General features: G+C 37.1%; 1 protein-coding gene across 1 annotated transcript in view; it reads left to right on the forward strand.

The window, feature by feature from the left end:
• Positions 1-20,263, forward strand: part of DCC (deleted in colorectal carcinoma) — a 1,585,944-nt gene that overhangs the window by 894,564 nt on the left and 671,117 nt on the right. The window contains exon 6 of the mRNA XM_006837499.1: positions 19,806-19,960. Within this exon, the coding sequence (XP_006837562.1) occupies positions 19,806-19,960 (155 nt within the window). The remainder of the gene's footprint in view (positions 1-19,805; positions 19,961-20,263) is intronic.

Below are 20,263 nucleotides of genomic sequence, written 5' to 3' on the forward strand. Positions count from 1 at the left end.
TATCTATATCTATATCTATATCTATATCTATATCTATATCTATATCTATCTATATATAGAGAGAGATCCTGGTGTGGTACTGTGGGTTAATGTGCTGGACTGCACAGTCATTTGAACCACAAGGTCACTGGTTCTAGCTCACCAGCTGCTCCTCAGAAACCCTATACAGGGTCGCTATGGGTTGGAACCAACTAAACGGCACATAGCAACAACAATATATGTATATATTTATTTATAGTTATATACAATATAATTATTATTGTATTATTATTTTGTTCTACATTTTTCTCCCATTCTATTCAAGACCTTCTATTGTGTCCCTGGTCAGAACAATTAGTAGTGGTAACAGTGTGCCATCTAGCTCTTTTGGTTTCAGATTGAAGAGGTTATGATTTGCATGGGCTGTAAGTCCAGTGGATTAGAGTCTTCTTTGTACCTTTGCTTTTCTTCATTCTCTTTTGTTCTGTATTAGTAAAGACCAATAGTTGTATCTTATATGGCCACTTACAAGTTTTTAAGACCCCAGGTGCTATTCACCGAAGTTGGACAAAGCAAAACGTTCCTTTTCCTTGCCCAAGAATCTTGAAGTGAATGTATAGAGGAGCATCACAATGCTTTGTTAATTTCTTGATAGATATTTTTTAATGTAGTTTGGTAATAGGAAAAGATAATTGGTTGGAATTCAGGAAATTTGAGTATTGATTTTGCATTTATAAACTGTTAATGCTGGAGAAATATTTTCTCTTAACTATTTCATCTATAAAATAAAAGGCAGTCCTGAGTCTCTAAGATGATTGATAACTCCTAATCAATCATCCAGTAAAATCAGTTGTCGTTCAATACTTACTGTATTTTAGTCATAAGTATCAAAAGGCACAGGATATCTTCAAAGTATTTGGAAGAAACTGTACATTTCTAATTCTCCTGAATTTCAGGTTTATTTAAAAAAATAAAGAAAGAGAGACAAGCACTTTCTTATTTTCTATAACTTATAACTTATGATCTATTAGATTTATGGTTTTTTCCACCCAGAGTAATTTTGTATCAGTTATATATATAGGGAATCCTGGTGTGTTGTTGTAGGGTTAATCTAAGCACTGGACTACTAACCACAGCCACTCCTTGGAAACCTAATACAGGGTTACTATGAGTCAGAACTGACTGGTTGGCACCTAACAACATATCTATATTCACCCTGGTGTGGCACTGTACTGTGAGTTAGTGTGCTGGACTGCAAAGTTGGTTTGAACTACAAGTTTAGTGGTGCAAGCTCACCAGCCACTCCTCAAAAACCTTATACAGAGTCGCTATGGATTTGAACTGACTCAACGACATTTAGCAACAACATAAAACAGGAAGAATGTTTAGGCTTCAAATTGCATTTTAATTTGAGGTTACAGGCATATCCATGTTTATAAAAATCATTCAAGGACATGTATATGGCTAAAAAATATAGATGGTTATAGCTCTATATATGCATGCATGGTTATTTGCAAAATAAAGGCTTGTGTTGATTTATATGAATGCTTGCATTTGGCATGTGCATAAGCTTTAAATGTAGATCCAAGAACAAACGTGAGGTAAATATGAATGACAAATATGAAAATATACTGACGACGTTTTATAAGCTTCTGAAAAGGACATGTTTTTTAATCAGAGTCAATGAATGGATTATAAGCTCTCTTACCTGCTTGCTGTTAATGATGAATCCTGTAGTAAGTCAAATGATGCAAATACATCTGGGGCTGAGGAGGCATAGCAAGGATTCTGTTAAATTTGAAGAATTGCATAAAATATTTCCTCAAGGTTTTCTTCCCAACCATTTCCCAGTTTCCACGTAAGAGGATTTCAGTGTGAAATGCAGGGCCGTTTAAGATTGCAGCAATTCTTAGTTGTCTTACATTTTGACCTTTGCTTTTCATGGATGTAGGAAAGGAGATGAGAAGTGTTCCTCTGAGGACTGAAGCCTGTTATTGACAGGGGAGGGTGTTTAGGTAACAAACTGTGCTGGGTCAGCACTGACTAAGGATGCCAAGTAATAAAGATGACCATGTATTGCTTTATGTATGTGTATATGTGTTAGTGCTATTTTGTGCTGTTCAGTCAGTTCCGAACCATAACGACACTACATACAATAGAATGAGACACCATACAAATAGGTATATGTGTGTATATGTGTGTATATGTGTGTGTGTTATACAAACACATACTTTGTTTGTTAGTGATATTCAGGTTCCTCTAAGGTACAAGATCCAGTGCAGGAGCTTAAGAGCATCAATCAAACGGTTAGCTAAATATTGAGCTCTCTTGATATACACTACTATTTCATGTATAGATTTTTGACATTTTAAAAAATATAACACAAGACTTTATCATTTATCCTTAACTCAAGACATTTTAAAATTTGATACCTTTACTTCCAGACTAAAAGTCACTTTTTGAAATGTGAATTTTTGAATCCAATGGATCATTATAAATTAGACACAAATTTCCTAAGTGTTCTTCCTTGATCTTTAAATAATGGACAAAATGTTTTGAAAATGAGAGAGAGAGACCATTTTATTTACCATGTAAAATGTCATTCAAGTTTCTAGCTGGGTTGTCTAAGAGGTGACACTTTATAAATCTAAAAGAAAAAAATGTACACAATCCCCCCTCTGTGATGGATTCTAAAATCTCCACTTATAAAAAGCGTGATGTTACCATGGAGTCTAGTCTTCTCATCAGGGAGATAGCTAAAGTCTCTTGGGATCAAATATAGGAATGGAAAATGCAGATAGAATGTTGAAGATTGGAATGTGATGAGTAAACTCAAGAATAAGCTAATTCTAAGTGTTGCTATGGAAGAAACACTGTCATTCTGTAGCAAGGTGTTAAACTAATTACCCTTGACCTGTCTTCAAGTAGCTTTCTGTGATTTTTATGAGATGTGTAGGTTGGTATTTATTGTTTTAAACCATGCATTAATGCTAGCCAAATATTATTTTAGTAGCAGAATAAAAAGCAATGTGACAATTTTATTCTCACTTCTTTCTTTTGAGAATCAACTCTATATAAACTGTTCATGCTGAACAATATTGGACTAGCCATACCCATATATTCTCACATGTTAGACTCAGAATTTTAAAGATGAAAAAAATGCTTGGAGGAAATCTCCTTTGTTTCTTTAAACAGCAGCAAATGTTCTCATGCAGTTTTAAGTAGATGTGGAAGCCCAGTGTGTTTAGTGTATCAAAGCAGAGCTGTTTTTCTTGGAGGTGTGAAAGGGGTTGAGAGAGGACCTCAGAACCCACCTCTTGAAGACACACAGAAGTTCTGAATTTGAAAGCATGGATTTCAATTCAACTTTCTAAATGTAAAAGTGAAAACAGAAATGAAGTCCAGGAAAGTCCAGTTGTTTGTTCTGTGCCCATAGTCTTCTTTACACTTGAGCCAGACCTAGAACTGAGTTTATATTGCTTTTCTACATGCAGTCTTTTCCCCCCATCCATCCTATAGATATTTTCCCTTCACTAAGTTTGTGGTCCAATAAGGAAGATCATAGAAGAATTGATGCAACTGAGTTCTGGTGTTGAAGGAGAATATTGAAAGTGCCATGGGCTGCCAAAGAAACAAACAGATCTCTATTGGAAGAAGTGCAGCCAGAGTGCTCCTTTGAGGACAGGATGGCCAAACTTCATCTCTCATACTTTGGTCATATTGTCTGGAGGGACCAGTTGCTGGAAAAGGATATCATGTTTGATAAGGTGGAGGGTCAGAGAAAAAGAGGAAGGCCCCCAGCCAGATGGATTGGAAAAGTGGAAGCATCAATGGACTCAAGTGTGGCAACAATTGTGAGGTTGGCCCAGAACCAGGCAGTGTTTCATTCTGTTGTGCACAGGGTCACTATGAGTGGGTACCAAATCGATGGCACATAACAACAACAAAAACAACATCAAGCTTGTGGTAGAATACCTCTTTTCTCCACATACTTTCCCTCAAGCTATTGTGTGTTTGTCACCAGCAAGAATTACTCTGAAAATCAAAAAGCTCTTCTAATTTGCAAGGGGTGGGGGTGGGGGGATGTATGCTTTTTAAAAGGAAGATTTTTAAAAATCTTCCAGGGAAGATAAATATGTTTTAGTTCTATTTATAATTTATCTCCTACATATAACATATCTACTATTTATACAAACTCTTTAGATATTAAATGGGCTCTTTTATTTTTGAAAGTTATGGTTGCCAGTTCTCTCAGCAAGTAGATTCTTATTCTTTTAAACCACTGTATATTTTAAAAATACAGAAAAGTAACAGAGATAGATCCATACTCTGACATCCAATGTATTATCTTGGCATATTTGCTTCCAGTCTTATATTATTTTTCAGAAAAATCACTCTATTATTTTGTTAAACTTTTGGTTATGAATTGAGTGAAGGTTTGCGGAGAAGATCATCAATTTTACATTCAACAAGTCCTCTACTTTGTTTCATCTCACTTAATATAATCCCCTCCATGCAGGTATCCGACTTCCTTTCAGTGGTTCCTATGTACAGTCCGCCTTCCTTCCCATCCCTTCTCAACTTTGCCCTTTAGTAAATGTTGTCCTTTTGATCTTGCATGATTGACTATTTCATGGTTAGCTTACCTTACTAGCGTTGTTGTCTCCCTTATATTCCTGTCTACTACTTGATTGAAAATTGAGCCATGAGGATGAGTTTCGTTCCAGACTTGAAGGATGGTCAAGAGTCATATTCTCAGTTCCTCCAATCTCTTTCTGACCAGTAAGTCCAGTCATATTTTTTTTTTTTATAGTTTTGAGTTTTGTTCCACATTTTCTCCAACTTTCTCTGGGACCCTCTAATATGGTCCCTTTCAAAGCAGTTGGTAGTGGTACCCAGGCACCATCTTGTTCTTTTGATCTCAGAGTCATGGTGACTGATGTTCACCTGCTCCATTCATCCTTTGGACTAGTTGATTCCAGGGATCTTCAATTTTCATCAATCTTCTTTCTTCCACACATGGTGAGACCAAGAGCTGCATCTTAGGTGGCCACTCATGAGCTTTTAAGATCCCAATCACGAGTCATCAAAGTGAGTCCTAGTGTGGTGCTATTGAATAAACATGGCGCTACAAGCTTGGTTTGAACTGCAAGGTTAGGGTTCAAATTCACCAACCTCTCCTCAGAAAACCTATACAGAGTCACTATGAGTCAAACTGACTTGATGGCACTACACAACAATAACAACTTACCACAGTAGGATGTAGAGCATTGTCTCTGTGGTGGATTATGTTATGCCAATTGACCATGATGTCCCCTGAGACTCTGGTCCTGAGCCCCCAGACCCAGGAATTCAATGTTTTAAGATGTTTGATACTATCTATGAAGTTTCCATCATTTTGCCCCTGTATGCTCTAACTGGTGTGGTGCTATAGGATAAGCAATGGGATATCAACTGCAAAGACAATGGTTCAGACCCACCAGTCACTCCTCTGAAACCCTATACAGGGTTGCTATGAGTCAGAACCAGCTTGGCAGCACTTAGTAACAACAGCAACATACTCTACCACATTCATAGGTGTGTTTCCAGAAAAAGTAAATGCCCATTTACAACAATTCTCTTTCAAACCCTTATATATTTGTGGGAATCCTTCTACTCTCCCTCCAATACCCGTTCAGCCTAAGTATCTGTCCATGTATCTACTTGTGGAACACTGTTGTTTCCAGGCTTGTGTGTAAACACTATTTATCTGTATCCTCTTTAACCTTTACATACTTCCCAGTGGCTTCACCTGTTTTTATCATTCTTCTGCCAACCTCCCACTTGTACATTGTCCTCCCTGTTACCCAAGCTAATATGTGTCTACCCTCTAGTCAGTGAGTTACTTTCCTTTCCCTCCCACCACTGGAACCCATCACAGAATATTTATTTTAGCATGGAAACCTCTTCTTGAGTTTTTACAATAGTAGTCTCATCAAATATTTGTCTTTTTTTTTACTTGATTAATTTCACTCCATGTAAGTCCTGTTGTGGTGCTGTAGGATAAGCATCGGACTGCTAACTGCAAGGTCGGTGGTTCAAACCAATGAGTTGCTCCTTGGAAACCCTATCCAGGGTCGTTACTAGTTGGAAACGACTCAACAGCACATGATAATAACAAGAGCAATGTTTTCTAGATTCATCCTTGCTATGAGGTGCTATGCAGATTCATGGTTATTCTTCAATATTGCATAGTATTTCATTATATATATGTAGCGATTTTTTTTATCCATTCTTCCACTGATGGTTGTTTAGGTTGTCTCTATCTTTTTGCTATTGTGAATTGTCCTGTGATAAACATCTCTAGTTATATATCTATTATGTCATGTCTCTTGTGGATATATACCAAGTAGAGGGATTGCTGGGTCATTAGGTATTTCTGTTTCCAGCTTTTTGAGGAAACACCATATAATTTTGAACAGTGGTTGCATCATTATAGTCCCACCAGCAGTGTGGAAGGGTCCCAGTCTCTCTACACCCTCAGCAGCATTCTTTGTGTACAATAAGCACTGAACTGCAAACGCAAGCAGGAGAAAGATGAGGCTTTCTGCTCCCAGGAAGATTTTTTGTTTTGGAAACCCTATGTAGGATTGTTATGAGTCTGAACCAACTGGACAGCACCTAAAAACAGCATTAGTGCTGGGAGATCTGTTGTGGCATTGTAGGATAAGCACTGGACTACTGATTACAAGGTTGGTGGCCGGAACCCACCAATCGCTCCTCAGAAGCTATGTACAGAGTCTCTATGAGTCAGAAACTACTTAAAGAAACCTAACAACAATTAATGCTGGGATGAGATGTTATCTCATTGCTGTTTTGATCTGCTTCTCTCTTACAGCTAATGGTTGCCAACATTTCTTCACCTGAATGTCATCTTGGGTTGTGTCTGTTTATGTTCTCTGCCCATTTTAAATTGGATTGTTTATCTTTTTCTTGTAAAGGTGTTGTATAGTTGTCTATAAATTTTAGGCAGTATTTGCTTGTCTGATACGTCATTGCAAAAACAATTTTCCCAGTATGTGGACTCTCTTTTAGTTGTTTTGGTGAAATCTTTTGATGCACATAAATGCCAAATTTTTAGGCAGTTCCAGTCATCTATTTTGTTTTCTACTGTTTGTGTGTTCTTACTTATGTTTGAAAGAATAGTTATGCCGTGTATTAGAGTCCCTACATGAGAGATCTTTACAATTCTAAGTTTTACATTTAGATCTTTAATCCATGTTGAGTATATGGTGTGATATATGGGTATTGTTTCATTTTTCTGTATATAGATTTCCAGTTTTGCCAGCACCATTTCTTGAAGAGATGATCTCTTTGTCATTCAATGTGTTTTGACCCTCTGTCAACGATCAGCTGATTATATGTGTATGGATTTACTTCTGTGTTCTCAACTCTGTTATACTGACCTGTGTGTCTTTGTTGTATCAGTACCAGGCTGTTTTGATAACTGTGACTGTGTAGTAGATTTTGATATCAGAAAGTAAGAGGTCTCCAACTTTGTTCTTATTCTAAAGAAATGTTTTGCTTAGCCGAGGTCTGTTTCCTTTCCATATAAAGCTAGTGATCATTTTCCATCCCATCTCTTTAAAGAATGATGAAATCTGTATAGAGATTGCATTATATCTGTAGATTGCCTTGGTAGTGTTGACATTTCCACAGCGTTAAATCTTTCTATCTATGAAATCACTCTCTTATTTTTATGAAAATAATACAAGTGAGTTCAAAATCTCCCCACCCCCAAACAACAACATTAACCTTAGGTTGACAGCATCTTGAGCACCTTTATATATATCTTAACAGTTGGATGTTGCTGAGAAATACTCTTGTAACAGTGAACTCAGACTATAGATGCTGCTTTCACTTCCTTGAGTATATTTTAAAATTTAAAGGCATAATTGATTAAAAGTTGGCTAGAAAGTTGTTCTCATCTTTAAAACAGAGGTTAGCATTCTCATTCCTTTCATCTCCCACCTTCTGATGGTTTTTAGATATACGAGTATCATTAATTTTGCTCTCTTCAAATTTTTGACAATGGCATTCTATTTAGTAACCAACATTTCCATAGTGTTTACTTTTATTCTTCTATGTGTAATAGATTCAGCTGTAAGTATTGACCTTTTATCTTTGTGCTTAACTTTTTATTTTGATGGATGGTGCTCTTAATTGCCAGGGTTTTGACAAGTCTTCATTTTTTTTTTTTTCTTCAGAAAGTGCTGTATTTTCTGATTACTTAAATAACGAAGAATGCAGATTTTAAGTAAAAGATTGTATAATTTGTGGATATGATTTTTTTTTTCCCCACTCAGAACATTGTGACTGTTTCTTTTCTTCTGGCATTGAATACTACAATATGAGAATCTATTTCTCCTCAACCTGAGTAGGTACTTTTTTGTTTGTTTTCTTTTCTTTCTGGTGTTCAAATCTCCATCACATTCAATAGCTTAAATATGATGTTTCACTATTGAGAATTATATATTCCGTTTTTGGGGAATGTGATATATTCTTTCAATCTGAAATTTCTAGTTCCTTCTTCTTGGAAAATATGTCATGATATTATATTTTAATATAGCTTCTGTTTTATATTGAGTTTGCTATTTCAAGAATGCTGGTTTTCATTCTATTGGGTCATCTGTGCTTGTCTTTCCTTATAAACTTTGACTTGATTCCTTAAGGCCCTCTGTCTTTTGTCTGTTACAATCACTGTGGTTGTCTCATGTTTCTCCTTCCTGATGTTAGTCTTACTTTTGTTGGTAATTTGTCTTTTTTGTGCTTTCTATTATGTTAATTGTGCTTTCTCACTAATGTGTTGGTTCTCTAATAATGTTTCCCTGGTGCTTGACTTGTTTAGTTAGGTACACTACCTCCCTTTTCATTTCACTGTGGTGACCTAGTCTTTGGCCTCTAGTTTTCTTGAGTTTGTTTTGATTTTAAGTGAATCCACTGTGTGAAACAACTTGAAGAATTTCCTTCTGCATCTTCTCTTGTAGCATTTTTCTAGGCAGAGTGCTTTATTTCTTACATTGCATCGTTTGTTTTTTTCTCTCTGTGTCTCTCATTATTGTTGAATATAGTATGCTTTCTCTGTGCTTCTTTGCCTTGTGTCTTCACCGTGGTCAAAGTAAGCAGTACAGTTCATAACTTTTTTATTTTTATTATTTAATGGAGTAGAAGTTGCATCTAGACTCATCACCATATCTAAGACCCTTGGGCTCGTTAAGTCTGAAAGTTGGATAATTTAAGGTTTTTATTGGATTTTTAACAACCTGAAGGGAATTGAGCTAAGTTGAAGTAGTATTCAACCTATTTAAAACACCCAGCTTGCTGGTTGGTACTGTGTCCTACTCCCATTAGTGAGGAAGATCCTTAAGTTTTGGATTAATTACTTAGTTCATTCATAGTCCAAGAAGCTTCCCTTTCAGTCAAAGTCAGCCCTGTCTTCTAGATTTCTCAACAGCCATTACTGCCATTCCTCAACGAGAAAAGAAAAAACAGGCTGTCTATTGAGTTTGCATTAATTCAGATTTGGAGCTGTCCAGTAAGAATCCTTAAACTTTACTCCCAAATCAGGAAAGTATCATGGAGCTTTGAAGGTAAATAAGGAACCATCCCTTACTCCGACTTTCTACTCTAGAAAATAATATTTTAATTTTGTATGTGGGGTAGAGGTGCGTTTCAACTATGTTCTACTTTTACTTCCTCCGGTGGTAGCTGCTTACTTTGCATGTGTGTGTGTGTGTGTGTGTGTGTGTGTGTGTGTTTGTGCTAGGACTCATTCTTCATCTCGTTAGGTGTTAGGGGGAGGAATTATGTACTAGAAGAATCCATCATTTTGTCAGGCCAATCTTTGTGCTGAAAGATTCTCCCATACAATAGCTACTACTACCAAGAAATTGAGAAATCTAAATGTGCAATTATTCAATATGCAGTTTAAAATACACAGAATGGTCTAGCATGCATGACAGAAACATTTTTGTTCTTTTTAGATTTTATAAGTATCTTCATTTTTATTTCAATTGCTTACAGAATATGCTAGAAAAGTATTTGACTAAAGGGAAGTAATAACTCTCATGCTTCTGTCTCTTTGCATTGCTGGGAACTGGATCATTTCTTCCAGATAGTTGCTATTTCTGCCATTCCATAGCCTGCATGAATTAACAATGCTATCAGGTCAAATTGAAAATTTCATAAAGATTTCCATAGACTGTGTATGTATGAATGCATATTTGTGTGTGACCATGTATGAGTACATACTTGTATATGAAGAACCTGAACATAGACCAAGAGGTAGTTGCAAGAACAAAAGAAGGGGATATAGAATGGTTTAAAATCAGAAAAGGTATGTGTCAGGATTATATCCTTTTACCATACTTATTCAATCTGTATGCTTAACAAATAATTCAAGAAGCTGGATTATGTGAAGGAGAACATGGCATCAAGATCTGAGGAAATAGCATTAACAAACTATGAAATACAAATGATACAACCTTGCTTGTTTAAAGCAAAAGGACTTGAAATACTTACTGACAAAGATCAAAGACTTCAATATTGATTTTACCTCAATATAAAGAAAACAAACATGCTAACACTGAAACAATAAATAACATGATAAACATAGAAAAGATTGAAATGGTCAAAAGATTTTATTTTGTTGGGCCTACACTCAGTGCTAGTGGAAGCAGCAGTCAAGAAAACAAATGACTTATTGCATTGGGCAAATCTGCTGCAAAAGACCTCTTTAAAGAGTAAAAGGGCAAGAATATCATTGTGAGTATTACCCAAGCCATGGCAGTTTCAATTGCCTAATACCCATGTGCAATCCTGGTATGGCGTTGTGGGTTTATATGATGGGCTGCAAAGTTGGTTTGAACCACGAGGTCAGCAGTTCAAGCTCACCAGCTGCTCCTTAGAAACCCTATAAAGGATTGCAGTGTGTTGGAATTGACTCAACAACACTTACCAACAACATATGCATGTGGAAGTTGGACAGTGAATAAGGAAGACTATAGAAACATTGATGCATTTGAATTATAGTGTTGGAGAAGCATTCTGAAAGTACCACGAAATGCCAGATGAACACCTAAATCTCTATTGGAAGAAGGACAGCCAGGATATTCCTTAGAAGCAAGGATGGTAAGACTTTGTCTTCTAGTCTTTGGACTTACTATCAGCAAGGACCAGTCCATGCAAAAGTCTATCTGCTTGGCAAATTAGAGGGTCAATGAAAAAGAGGGAGACCACCAGCAAGATAGATTGTCACAATGGCAGCAACATTGGAGTCAAACAGGACAATAATTGTGAGGATGGGCTCAGGACTGGACAGTGTTTTGTTAAGTTGTGCAGAGGGTTGCTATAAGTTAAAACTGACTCGATGATACCAAACAATAACACATACATACATATGTTTCTATTAAGTGCCATTAATTGGTTCTGATTCATAGCTGTATAGTGTTTAGTGTTTCAACCTGTATAGTGTTTCCATGGATATATATCCTATACAGGTTCAAAAACCCTATACAGGTTCACTATGAATCAGACAGAACTCTACAGCACTTAACAACAATAAGAAAGGGACTTAAATCATGTCCCTCTTAATTATTTTCTAAAAGAAATCTGAAGACTCTGATCAGGGTTGTAGGGTGGATGTAGTAAGGTTTCCTTATGAACTCCTCATATGATAACGTTTGCTACCCTTGTAGAATGATCAGGTTCTTTGTCGTGATGGAAACAGAATTCTTTAGCACAACTTTCCTGTCTTCTTTATCATCAAGTCATCTTCTTTATCATCTTAAAACTTCCTCTTAATGAGTCCATAAGGTCATCCTTACTACTTCAAGAAAATCTATCAAAATTATCCTCTTAGAATGCCAGATAACAGTCACTATAACCTTCTGAGCTGACCGTCAAAAAGTTCATGAAAAAATAAAACTAGAAGACAATGGCATTTTTCCATGAACTTTTGAAGTCCCCCTCATACATGTATGCAAACTTAATTGTTGGAGAATTGTTAGCATGTTCTGGTATAGCATGGCAATCAAGTTTCTAGCCTTCCCTTAACAAAAACATGGCAATGACATCTGTAATCATGCAGACTTCCTACCTTGTAACCCTCCCATTATTTTTATCATTTGTTAGAGTCTCAGAACCGTTCTCTCCATTCTAGTCCTAGGCTCCAGAATGCATGAGGGAAAATGGAAACATTGTTCAAATTTAGAGAGAAGCACCTTTGTTTGCAGGAAGGAAAGGAAATGCTATGGAATTATTTGATAATGAGGGTTCTCAGGAGAAATCCTAAAATAATTCCCAAGCATATGTAAAGGTCTCTAAAATAAAATAAAATCAGATGTTGTCTTAGGCATCTAGTATTGCTATAACAGAAATAAAGTGGATGGTTTTAACAAACAGAACTGTCTTCTCTCACAGTTTATTGTTGTTGTTAAGTGCTGTCGAGTCAGTTCCGACCCTTAGTGACCCTGTATAAGGTTTCCGAGAAGCAGCTGGTGAGCTTGAACTACCGACCTTACAGTTAAAATGGCTTTGCAGTCTTGTGCATTGACCCACAGCGCCACACCAGTTTAGGAGGCTAGAAGTCCAAATTCAAAGTGTTGGCTCTGGAAACAGGTCCTTGTTTCCTTTCAACATCTGTAGGCCCAGTGTTCCTTGGAGATCTTTGTGTATCTCGGCATCAATCTTTCCCTGGCTCTAGAAGATTTTCACTGCAAGGACTTCAGTTCCAAAGGACGTACCCCACTCTGACTCTTCTACATTGGTCTTGATGTCTCTGCTCACTTTTCTATCATTTTATCTCTTGTAAGAAAAAAAAGTATCGCAGGCCACACCTCCAGGGAAACATTCTTTCAATTGATTCACTACTCATAGTCGATCTCATCCATTATATGATACATCGATCTCATTATGGGAAATTGCTGTTTTCACTGCTAAGCCCGCTGAGAATCCTGGCTCATTCAAGTTGATAAGAGACCTTAATTATCAGAGATGTTCTTCCTCCCAAAAATTTCAGAACTGTATTTTTAAGTAAGGATAGGAATTTCTTGATATATTGTATTCACAGAGATGCTAATAGAGTATGTTTTTGTTGTTAAGTGCCATTGAGTCAGTTTCAACTCACAGCAACCCTGTAAAGGATTTCTGAGGTGTGACTGATGGATTTGAACCATTGGCCTTGTGGTCAGCTGTCCAGTGATTATCCTACAGAACACACCAGGACTCTATGGAGTATGTTGTGCTTTTTGTTAGATGCCTTTGAATTAGTATCGACTCATAGTGACCCTATGTGCAGCAGAATGAAATACTACCTGGTTCTGTGCCAGCCTCACAACCATTGCTACACTTGAGTCCATTGCTGCTGCCACTGTGCCTATGCAGCTCACTGAGGGCATCTCTCATGTTTGCTGACCCATCACGCTACCAAGCATGTTTTCTTTCTCCAAGGAATGGTCCCTTCTGATCGTATGTCCAAAGTATGAGAGAGGAGGTCTGGTCATCCTGACTTCTAAGGTGCATTCTGGCTGTACTTCTTCCAACACAGAGTATATACTGCTTCCATGGAGTATAGAAAATCAAATTCAGAAAGTCGGAACTTTCAGAATAGCTCATAGCTTGATGCTTCTAATATTATATTGAGAGTTCAGGTGGCACAGTGGCAGTTTGAACCTGCCAGCAGCTCCGTGGGAGAAAAGACCTAGCCATGTTGTTGTTGTTGTGTGCCATGGAGTCGGTTCCAACTCAGAGTGACCCTGTACAGGGTTTCCGAGGCTGTAAATCTTTATGGGAGCAGAAAGCCTCGTCTTTCTCCTGCGGAACAGCTGGTAGTTTCGAACTGCAGACCTTGAGGTTCGCAGCCCGATTTGTAACCACTATGCTACCAGAGCTCCTTTGCCTCCTGTAAAAGTTACAGACTAGAAATCCTTGGGGTCACTTCTGCTGTGTCCTGCAGGGTTGCTGTGAGTTAGAAATCAATTCAACAACACATAACAATACACTGTATTCTATTGTTATCATTCATATGAACTTCAGATGAAAAGCCACCTGTATTTCTTAAATGCTATCCTTCACCTAGCTTCCCCATAGCTGTTACTCTTTGGCAGCTAGAAAATAATTGAATGCTAAGGGGCTGGCCTATGAAGATTGAAGCTCACTTAGCCTGTTCATCTAATAAATATTTATTGAACACCTCTCCCATGCTTGGCCTTGAGGACACAAAGATAGATAAGGCTGTCCCTGTCCTTAAGAAGTTAATAGTTTGGTGAATCCACATCCAGATTGATGCCACAAAGGATGAATTACCACTGAGTCATGCACTGCATGTCAGTAATGATATATTTATGTCTTCCTGAGAAGAAAATATAGAATTAAATATCCACTTAGGCATGCACATGTGCTAGCAAATCAAGTAGTGCGTAGTCCAGTGGTTGTTAAGAACACCCAAACACCTCTTTCTTTGTATGGAAATGATCCCTGTCACAGTAGATTGGAAAATCTCTTTTAATAACAAAAAAAATGCTAAGACAATCGATAACTTAAGAATCTCTTTTCAAGAACAATAGCACTCCCAGTCAATATAAATACTCCAAAACCAAAACAAAGCTCAAGTATACTTGTATGTCCAATTTAGAACATACTCTAGCCATTTAAGGGGGAAATCAAACCAATTTCAAATTTTAGGAGAGTGCCAAAAAGTAGAATGGAATGCAAATCTCAACAACCAGTCCTACTGGGGGAAGACGGAGGGATAGGCAGGAGAGTACAGGCTAGGCTAATAATTAAACAGATTTCAGGTCACTTGTCACACTAGAAAGAACCCAAAAGAAGTGCTGGGGTGGGCAGAATTTGTATCACATAAGCACTATACTGGAGTCCTGGTGTGGCTCTGTGAAATGATCACTAGACTGCAACCCTGAAGTCAAGGGTTCAAACCCTGTACAGGGTCACTATGAGTGACCAGCCATTCCTCTGAAACCATATATAGGGTTGCTATGAGGGGGTTCAATCCCACCAGCAATTCCTCTGAAACCATATATAGGGTTGCTATGAGTGGGTTCAATCCCACCAGCAATTCCTCTGAAACCGTATATAGGGTTGCTATGAGTGGGTTCAATCCCACCAGCAATTCCTCTGAAACCATATATAGAGTTGCTATGAGTGGGTTCAATCCCACCAGCCATTCCTCTGAAACCATATATAGGGTTGCTATGAGTCGGAACTGATTCAACGGCACTTAACAACAAGAAGCAACTTGCTAAAAAAAAAAAGGAAGGAGAAATCATACATTCATCAGGTTAGCTGCAAAAGTTCTCTTGGCAACAAAAGTTTTAGAAAAATTAGCACTATGGGATTGTTGTTGTTAGGTGCCATAGATCCTATTCTGACCCATGACCCATAGTAACCCTGTATAGGGTTTCAAAGGAGTGGCTGGTAGGTTTGAAGTGCTGACATTGCAGCTAACAGGACAGTGTTTATCCTATTGTGCCACACCAGGAACAATTTGCCATGTATAAAGTGATCAGTCCATTAGAAGCATTATTCCATAAGACGTACCAGCTGCTCCTCAGAAGTCCTATACAGGGTCGCTATGAGTTGGAATTGACTTGATAGCACTGAACAACAGCAATGTCAATTAATGTCACTCTGAGCTGGAATCAGATGAACAACACAAACAACAACAACCCAAATACCACTCCAAACACTTGCCAAGTTGGTTTTAAAAATACTCTCTTTCTACTTTCAAAAACTAGTAGTAAATATTTAGAAGGTATAGAATTTTCTTAAAGTGAAGATAAAACAGTGAATACTAATTTTGTGTACTAAAGAAGTATTTTAAAGTTGACCAGTGTTTATGAACTGGAAAAGAAGAACTAAATAAGTTACTTAATGATCAATAAGCATAGAGGCCAAGTGTAGAAAAGACTGGGAAATAAAATAAGACACTGAAGGGAAGCTTGTGGCAGCTATTTTGTGAAATAAAATTCATCATTGTATTCCAATGATTTGTGATGACATATTTTGGGTTCAGATTACAGAAGATATTCTACCTTAGAATATTAGTAATAGCATACTCATCTTTCTCAAAAGAAAAACACAAATTGAGAGAAAACAAACAAACAAAAATTTTAACCTAATTTAGGATTTAGTTGTACCACTAATTATTACAGTGCATAGTAATTTTTCATCTACTACTCTCTTCTAAGTATGTTCAACTCTCTTTCAGGGTAATTCTATTGTTTCATATTTCTGTTCCATATTAGTTTTTTTTTTTTGTTGTTGTTGTTGTTGTTGTTGTTGTTGTTAGTCCCTTTTTTCCCAGCCCTTAAATTAAAATGATGCTCTGCAAGTCCATGAGAAGATACTGAAAAACCAAGATGTACTCACTTGTGGATAATTTGTTTCTGGTCATGAATTTTATTCTATTCAAGGAAAAAAAGTAAAACTAAAACCAATATTCTGCCTGAAAATGTACTGTGTATTCATTGTTTGAATTGGACTAATACAATGGACCAATTTGATAAACTTGAAAAAACTTGGTATTTCATTTTTTATGACTGATTAAGACATCTGCTGTCCCAAAAACAAAAATAAAGTTTAAAAATAGTGAAATTATTCCTTTTACCAGAGGAAGGGGAGCCCTGGTGTGGTGCTGTAGGATAAGCATTGGACTGCTTACCACAATATTAGTGGTTCAAACCTACTGGCTGCTCCTCAGAAACCCTATACAGTGTCACTATGATTTGAAACCAGTTTGACAGCACTTCACAACAACAACATCACACTTACACACACACACTGTGTATATATAAAGATAAGTCAAACATTATATACACATTGTTGCTCTCAACTCAGTGAATTAAATTCAAGATGTACTAATAGGTATGATACGTGATTTGTACAACTCTGGAAAAGACATAAATTCTGATGAAAGTGAACCAGCTATGGACAGACAAGGATACGTGTCATGGTACCAGGAAAGAAAGACTAAAAAGGAGAAGCAGATTAGACAACTTGGACATTTATTTATTTTATTGTTTCTTAATAGCTCAAAAGTTTTCCTCCCTTTTGCTGTGTATTAATGCCTATTGGAATAATTTGGTGCTATCCTTTCATCAGAATTTCCAATTGGCAAAAGAGAAAACTGTAACAAAATAGTTCAGAATGCAGCCAAAATATCCCACTGTCTATCTGCACAACATACAAAATATCCTACTGTCTGGTTCCACAACATACGAACAGTGGGATTTGGGAACGCTATTTCATCACCTGTACTTCAATCTCCTCATTTGTAAAATGAGGAAAATCGAGCTTGGCTCAAGGAATTGTGGTTAGAAAAACACATACAAAGCACATATATTAGTAAGCTCTCAATAAATATTGGCTATTGGCTAATAAATTAATCCTTGATGGAATCTCTGGAAAAATTGAGACCTAAATCCAAAAGAGACAGTTAATGTATATGCTTAGAGACATTCACTGTTTATGTATGATACCTTTGCCAGTTAATTTGGCCAAGGAATCAAAAAAGTCTCATTATTCTACTAATAGCTTCAATAGTTGTTGTTGTTGTTAAGTGCTGTTGAATTGGTTCTGGCTCATAGTGACCCTATATAGGGTTTCCAAGGAGCAGCTGGTGTCAACACTGTGGTTTGTAGTCCAGTGCTGACCCACAACACCACACCAGGAGTCCACACCAGGATCAATAGTAAGTCAATCCATGTAGTCCTGTAGAAAGGGAGCATGTTCTCTTTAGAATAGCTCTTTGGTTCATATTTTCTTTTCTTGTCTTAAGTCAATGAATATGAATGAATTCTAACTGAGCTATTTAAATCAATCCACTCATATGGAAAATGAAAGAGTATAACAGTCTTTTAGTATTAGTGATTTAAATCTTGAGTTACCTGTCAGAATAGTGTGAACCACAATGAGGGGGAGAGAGAACTAGCCAAAATTATTCAGTAGGAAGCTTTCCACTGGTTCTCCCGTTTTCCTAGAATGCAGTAACAAAGACTGCACGTTTTCTTTGGTGGCAGTTGAAAAGTATTGAGGAAGTTGGTTGGAAACAGCAAAACGTGGTGGTTATTCAAAGGAATAAAAATTGGCACTTGTTACTCATTGAGTATAGCAACGAAAATAAAACACTTGTAACTTTCAAAATGACTAATAAAAATGCATATTTATTTCTTATGTGGCAAAGTGATCATGGCCGCTACTTCACTGTGTGTTTAATCTGGCTTTTCAGTTACTATGAATATGCAAATCTGACTTTCCTGTAAGGTTCCCCATGGAAGAGAATGAACAGTACTTTAAATTTTTTCCTCCCCTTGCCAGTGCTTTGAGGAACAGAACCTGAGAGTTAGTTAGCAAAGACATGTAATATGTGTAATTTCTTTTCTAATGCAAGTCTCTCTATCACAGAGTAACTGCTCTTGTTGCCGTGAGAGTGTGGTGGCTCTGTAAGCTGAATATTGGCTTGTGAACCACAAGGTGGGAGGTTTTAACCCACTAGCTACTCCATGGGAGACAGTTGAACTTTCTGCCCCCACAGAGATTGACAGCCTTTGAGACCCTATATAGGATACCATACTGAGAAATAATAATATTAATAATATTATAATACTTATTAATAATAATATTAATATACTTATTAATACACAACAACAGATCATTACTAGGACAGTAGAAATGTGTCCACACTTGTATGGAAATATGGGATAAAACACTGGACTACAAGGTCAGTTTGAACTGCAAGGCAGGCAATTCAAACTCACCAGCCACTCTTTGGAAACCCTATACAGGGTTGCTATGAGTCTGAACTGACTCAACGGCACTTAAAACATAACCACTGTAGGATAAACACTTGACCTCAAGGCCAGTTTGAACTTCAGGGTTAATGGTTCAAACTCACCAGCTGCTCATTGGAAGTCCTATACATGATTCTACTATGAGTCAGAACTGACTCCACAGCACTTAAGAAGAACAACATAGCCCTGGACAGTTTCAACAGAGAAGGTTTTATGTGAATTGCCTACATATTAATAAAACTCTAGAATTAGAGAGAAACTGAACTTTCCTGTCTTGTGCTCTACATGTCTCATTCCTCTACCTTCACTTTACTTCATTTATCAGCATAGTTTTCATACTTTTCAGTGTGTAGGTCAGTTGTATGTCTACATTTAGGCATTCATAATGTTTATGGTATATATTATTGTTTCCAAACATTTAAAAAAAAATTATTTCCTCATGGCAAAATACAATTAACTACAACTGTTTACTATATTTGGCACCTAATAATAATAATAATAATAATAACTTTTTTTCTACAGTGCTGGTGGTGTTGATTGTGCAGTGTGGAGTGGGTTCAATGCATAATGACCCTGCATAGGGTTTTCAAGGCTGGAAATTTTTAGAGGAGCAGAAAACCTCAACTTTGTCCAGCAGAATGGCTGGTAGACCAAAATTGCTGACTTTGTGGTTCCCAGCCCAACATGCAACCCAAGATACCACCAGGGCTCAAAAGCTTTGAGGGAATGATTTGAACTGCATGTGTTTTTATTCCAGAGTTGTTGATGTTAAGAGCTCTCAAGTTGGTTCTAACTCATAGCAACCCTGTATAGGCTCTCTCAGGAGCTGCTGGTGGGTTTGAACCACAGATCTTTTGTTTAGCATTCCAATGCTTTTTCCTACAGTGTCACGTCATGTTGGTTTCTTATTCAGTGAAGGCTTAGCATACAAGTTCACATTCCCACCCACTCACTTTTTTTGTTTTTCTTCTGTCTTTGCAGTTCCTCCATGGTTTTTAATTCACCCTTCCAACCTCTATGCTTACGAAAGCATGGACATTGAGTTTGAATGTGCCGTCTCGGGAAAGCCTGTACCCACAGTGAATTGGATGAAGAATGGAGATGTGGTCATTCCTAGTGATTACTTTCAGATAGTGGTAATTATCTTTTCCATATTAAGTTTCAACCCTATTCATTGTATATTAATTTGTCAATGGATTTCCAACCTTCCTCCCCTTGGGAAGAGGATTCCCTGTTCGGAATTTTTATGATGTATTAAGAAAATTGTTCTAATAAAACAAGCGATTTTCTAGACTTTATAGTTTAATCCCTTTGTATTACAGACAAGGATTTATATACAGAGAGAGAAAGAAACTAAAATTATCTTTCCTTGTATTCTCACTGCCAATTCTTGGGAGAATAGGGTGGTGGTGGTGGTGATGGTGGTGCTGGTGGTGGTG

This window comes from Chrysochloris asiatica, unplaced genomic scaffold (assembly GCF_000296735.1).
Source record: "Chrysochloris asiatica unplaced genomic scaffold, ChrAsi1.0 scaffold00021, whole genome shotgun sequence".
Lineage (NCBI taxonomy): Eukaryota > Metazoa > Chordata > Mammalia > Afrosoricida > Chrysochloridae > Chrysochloris > Chrysochloris asiatica.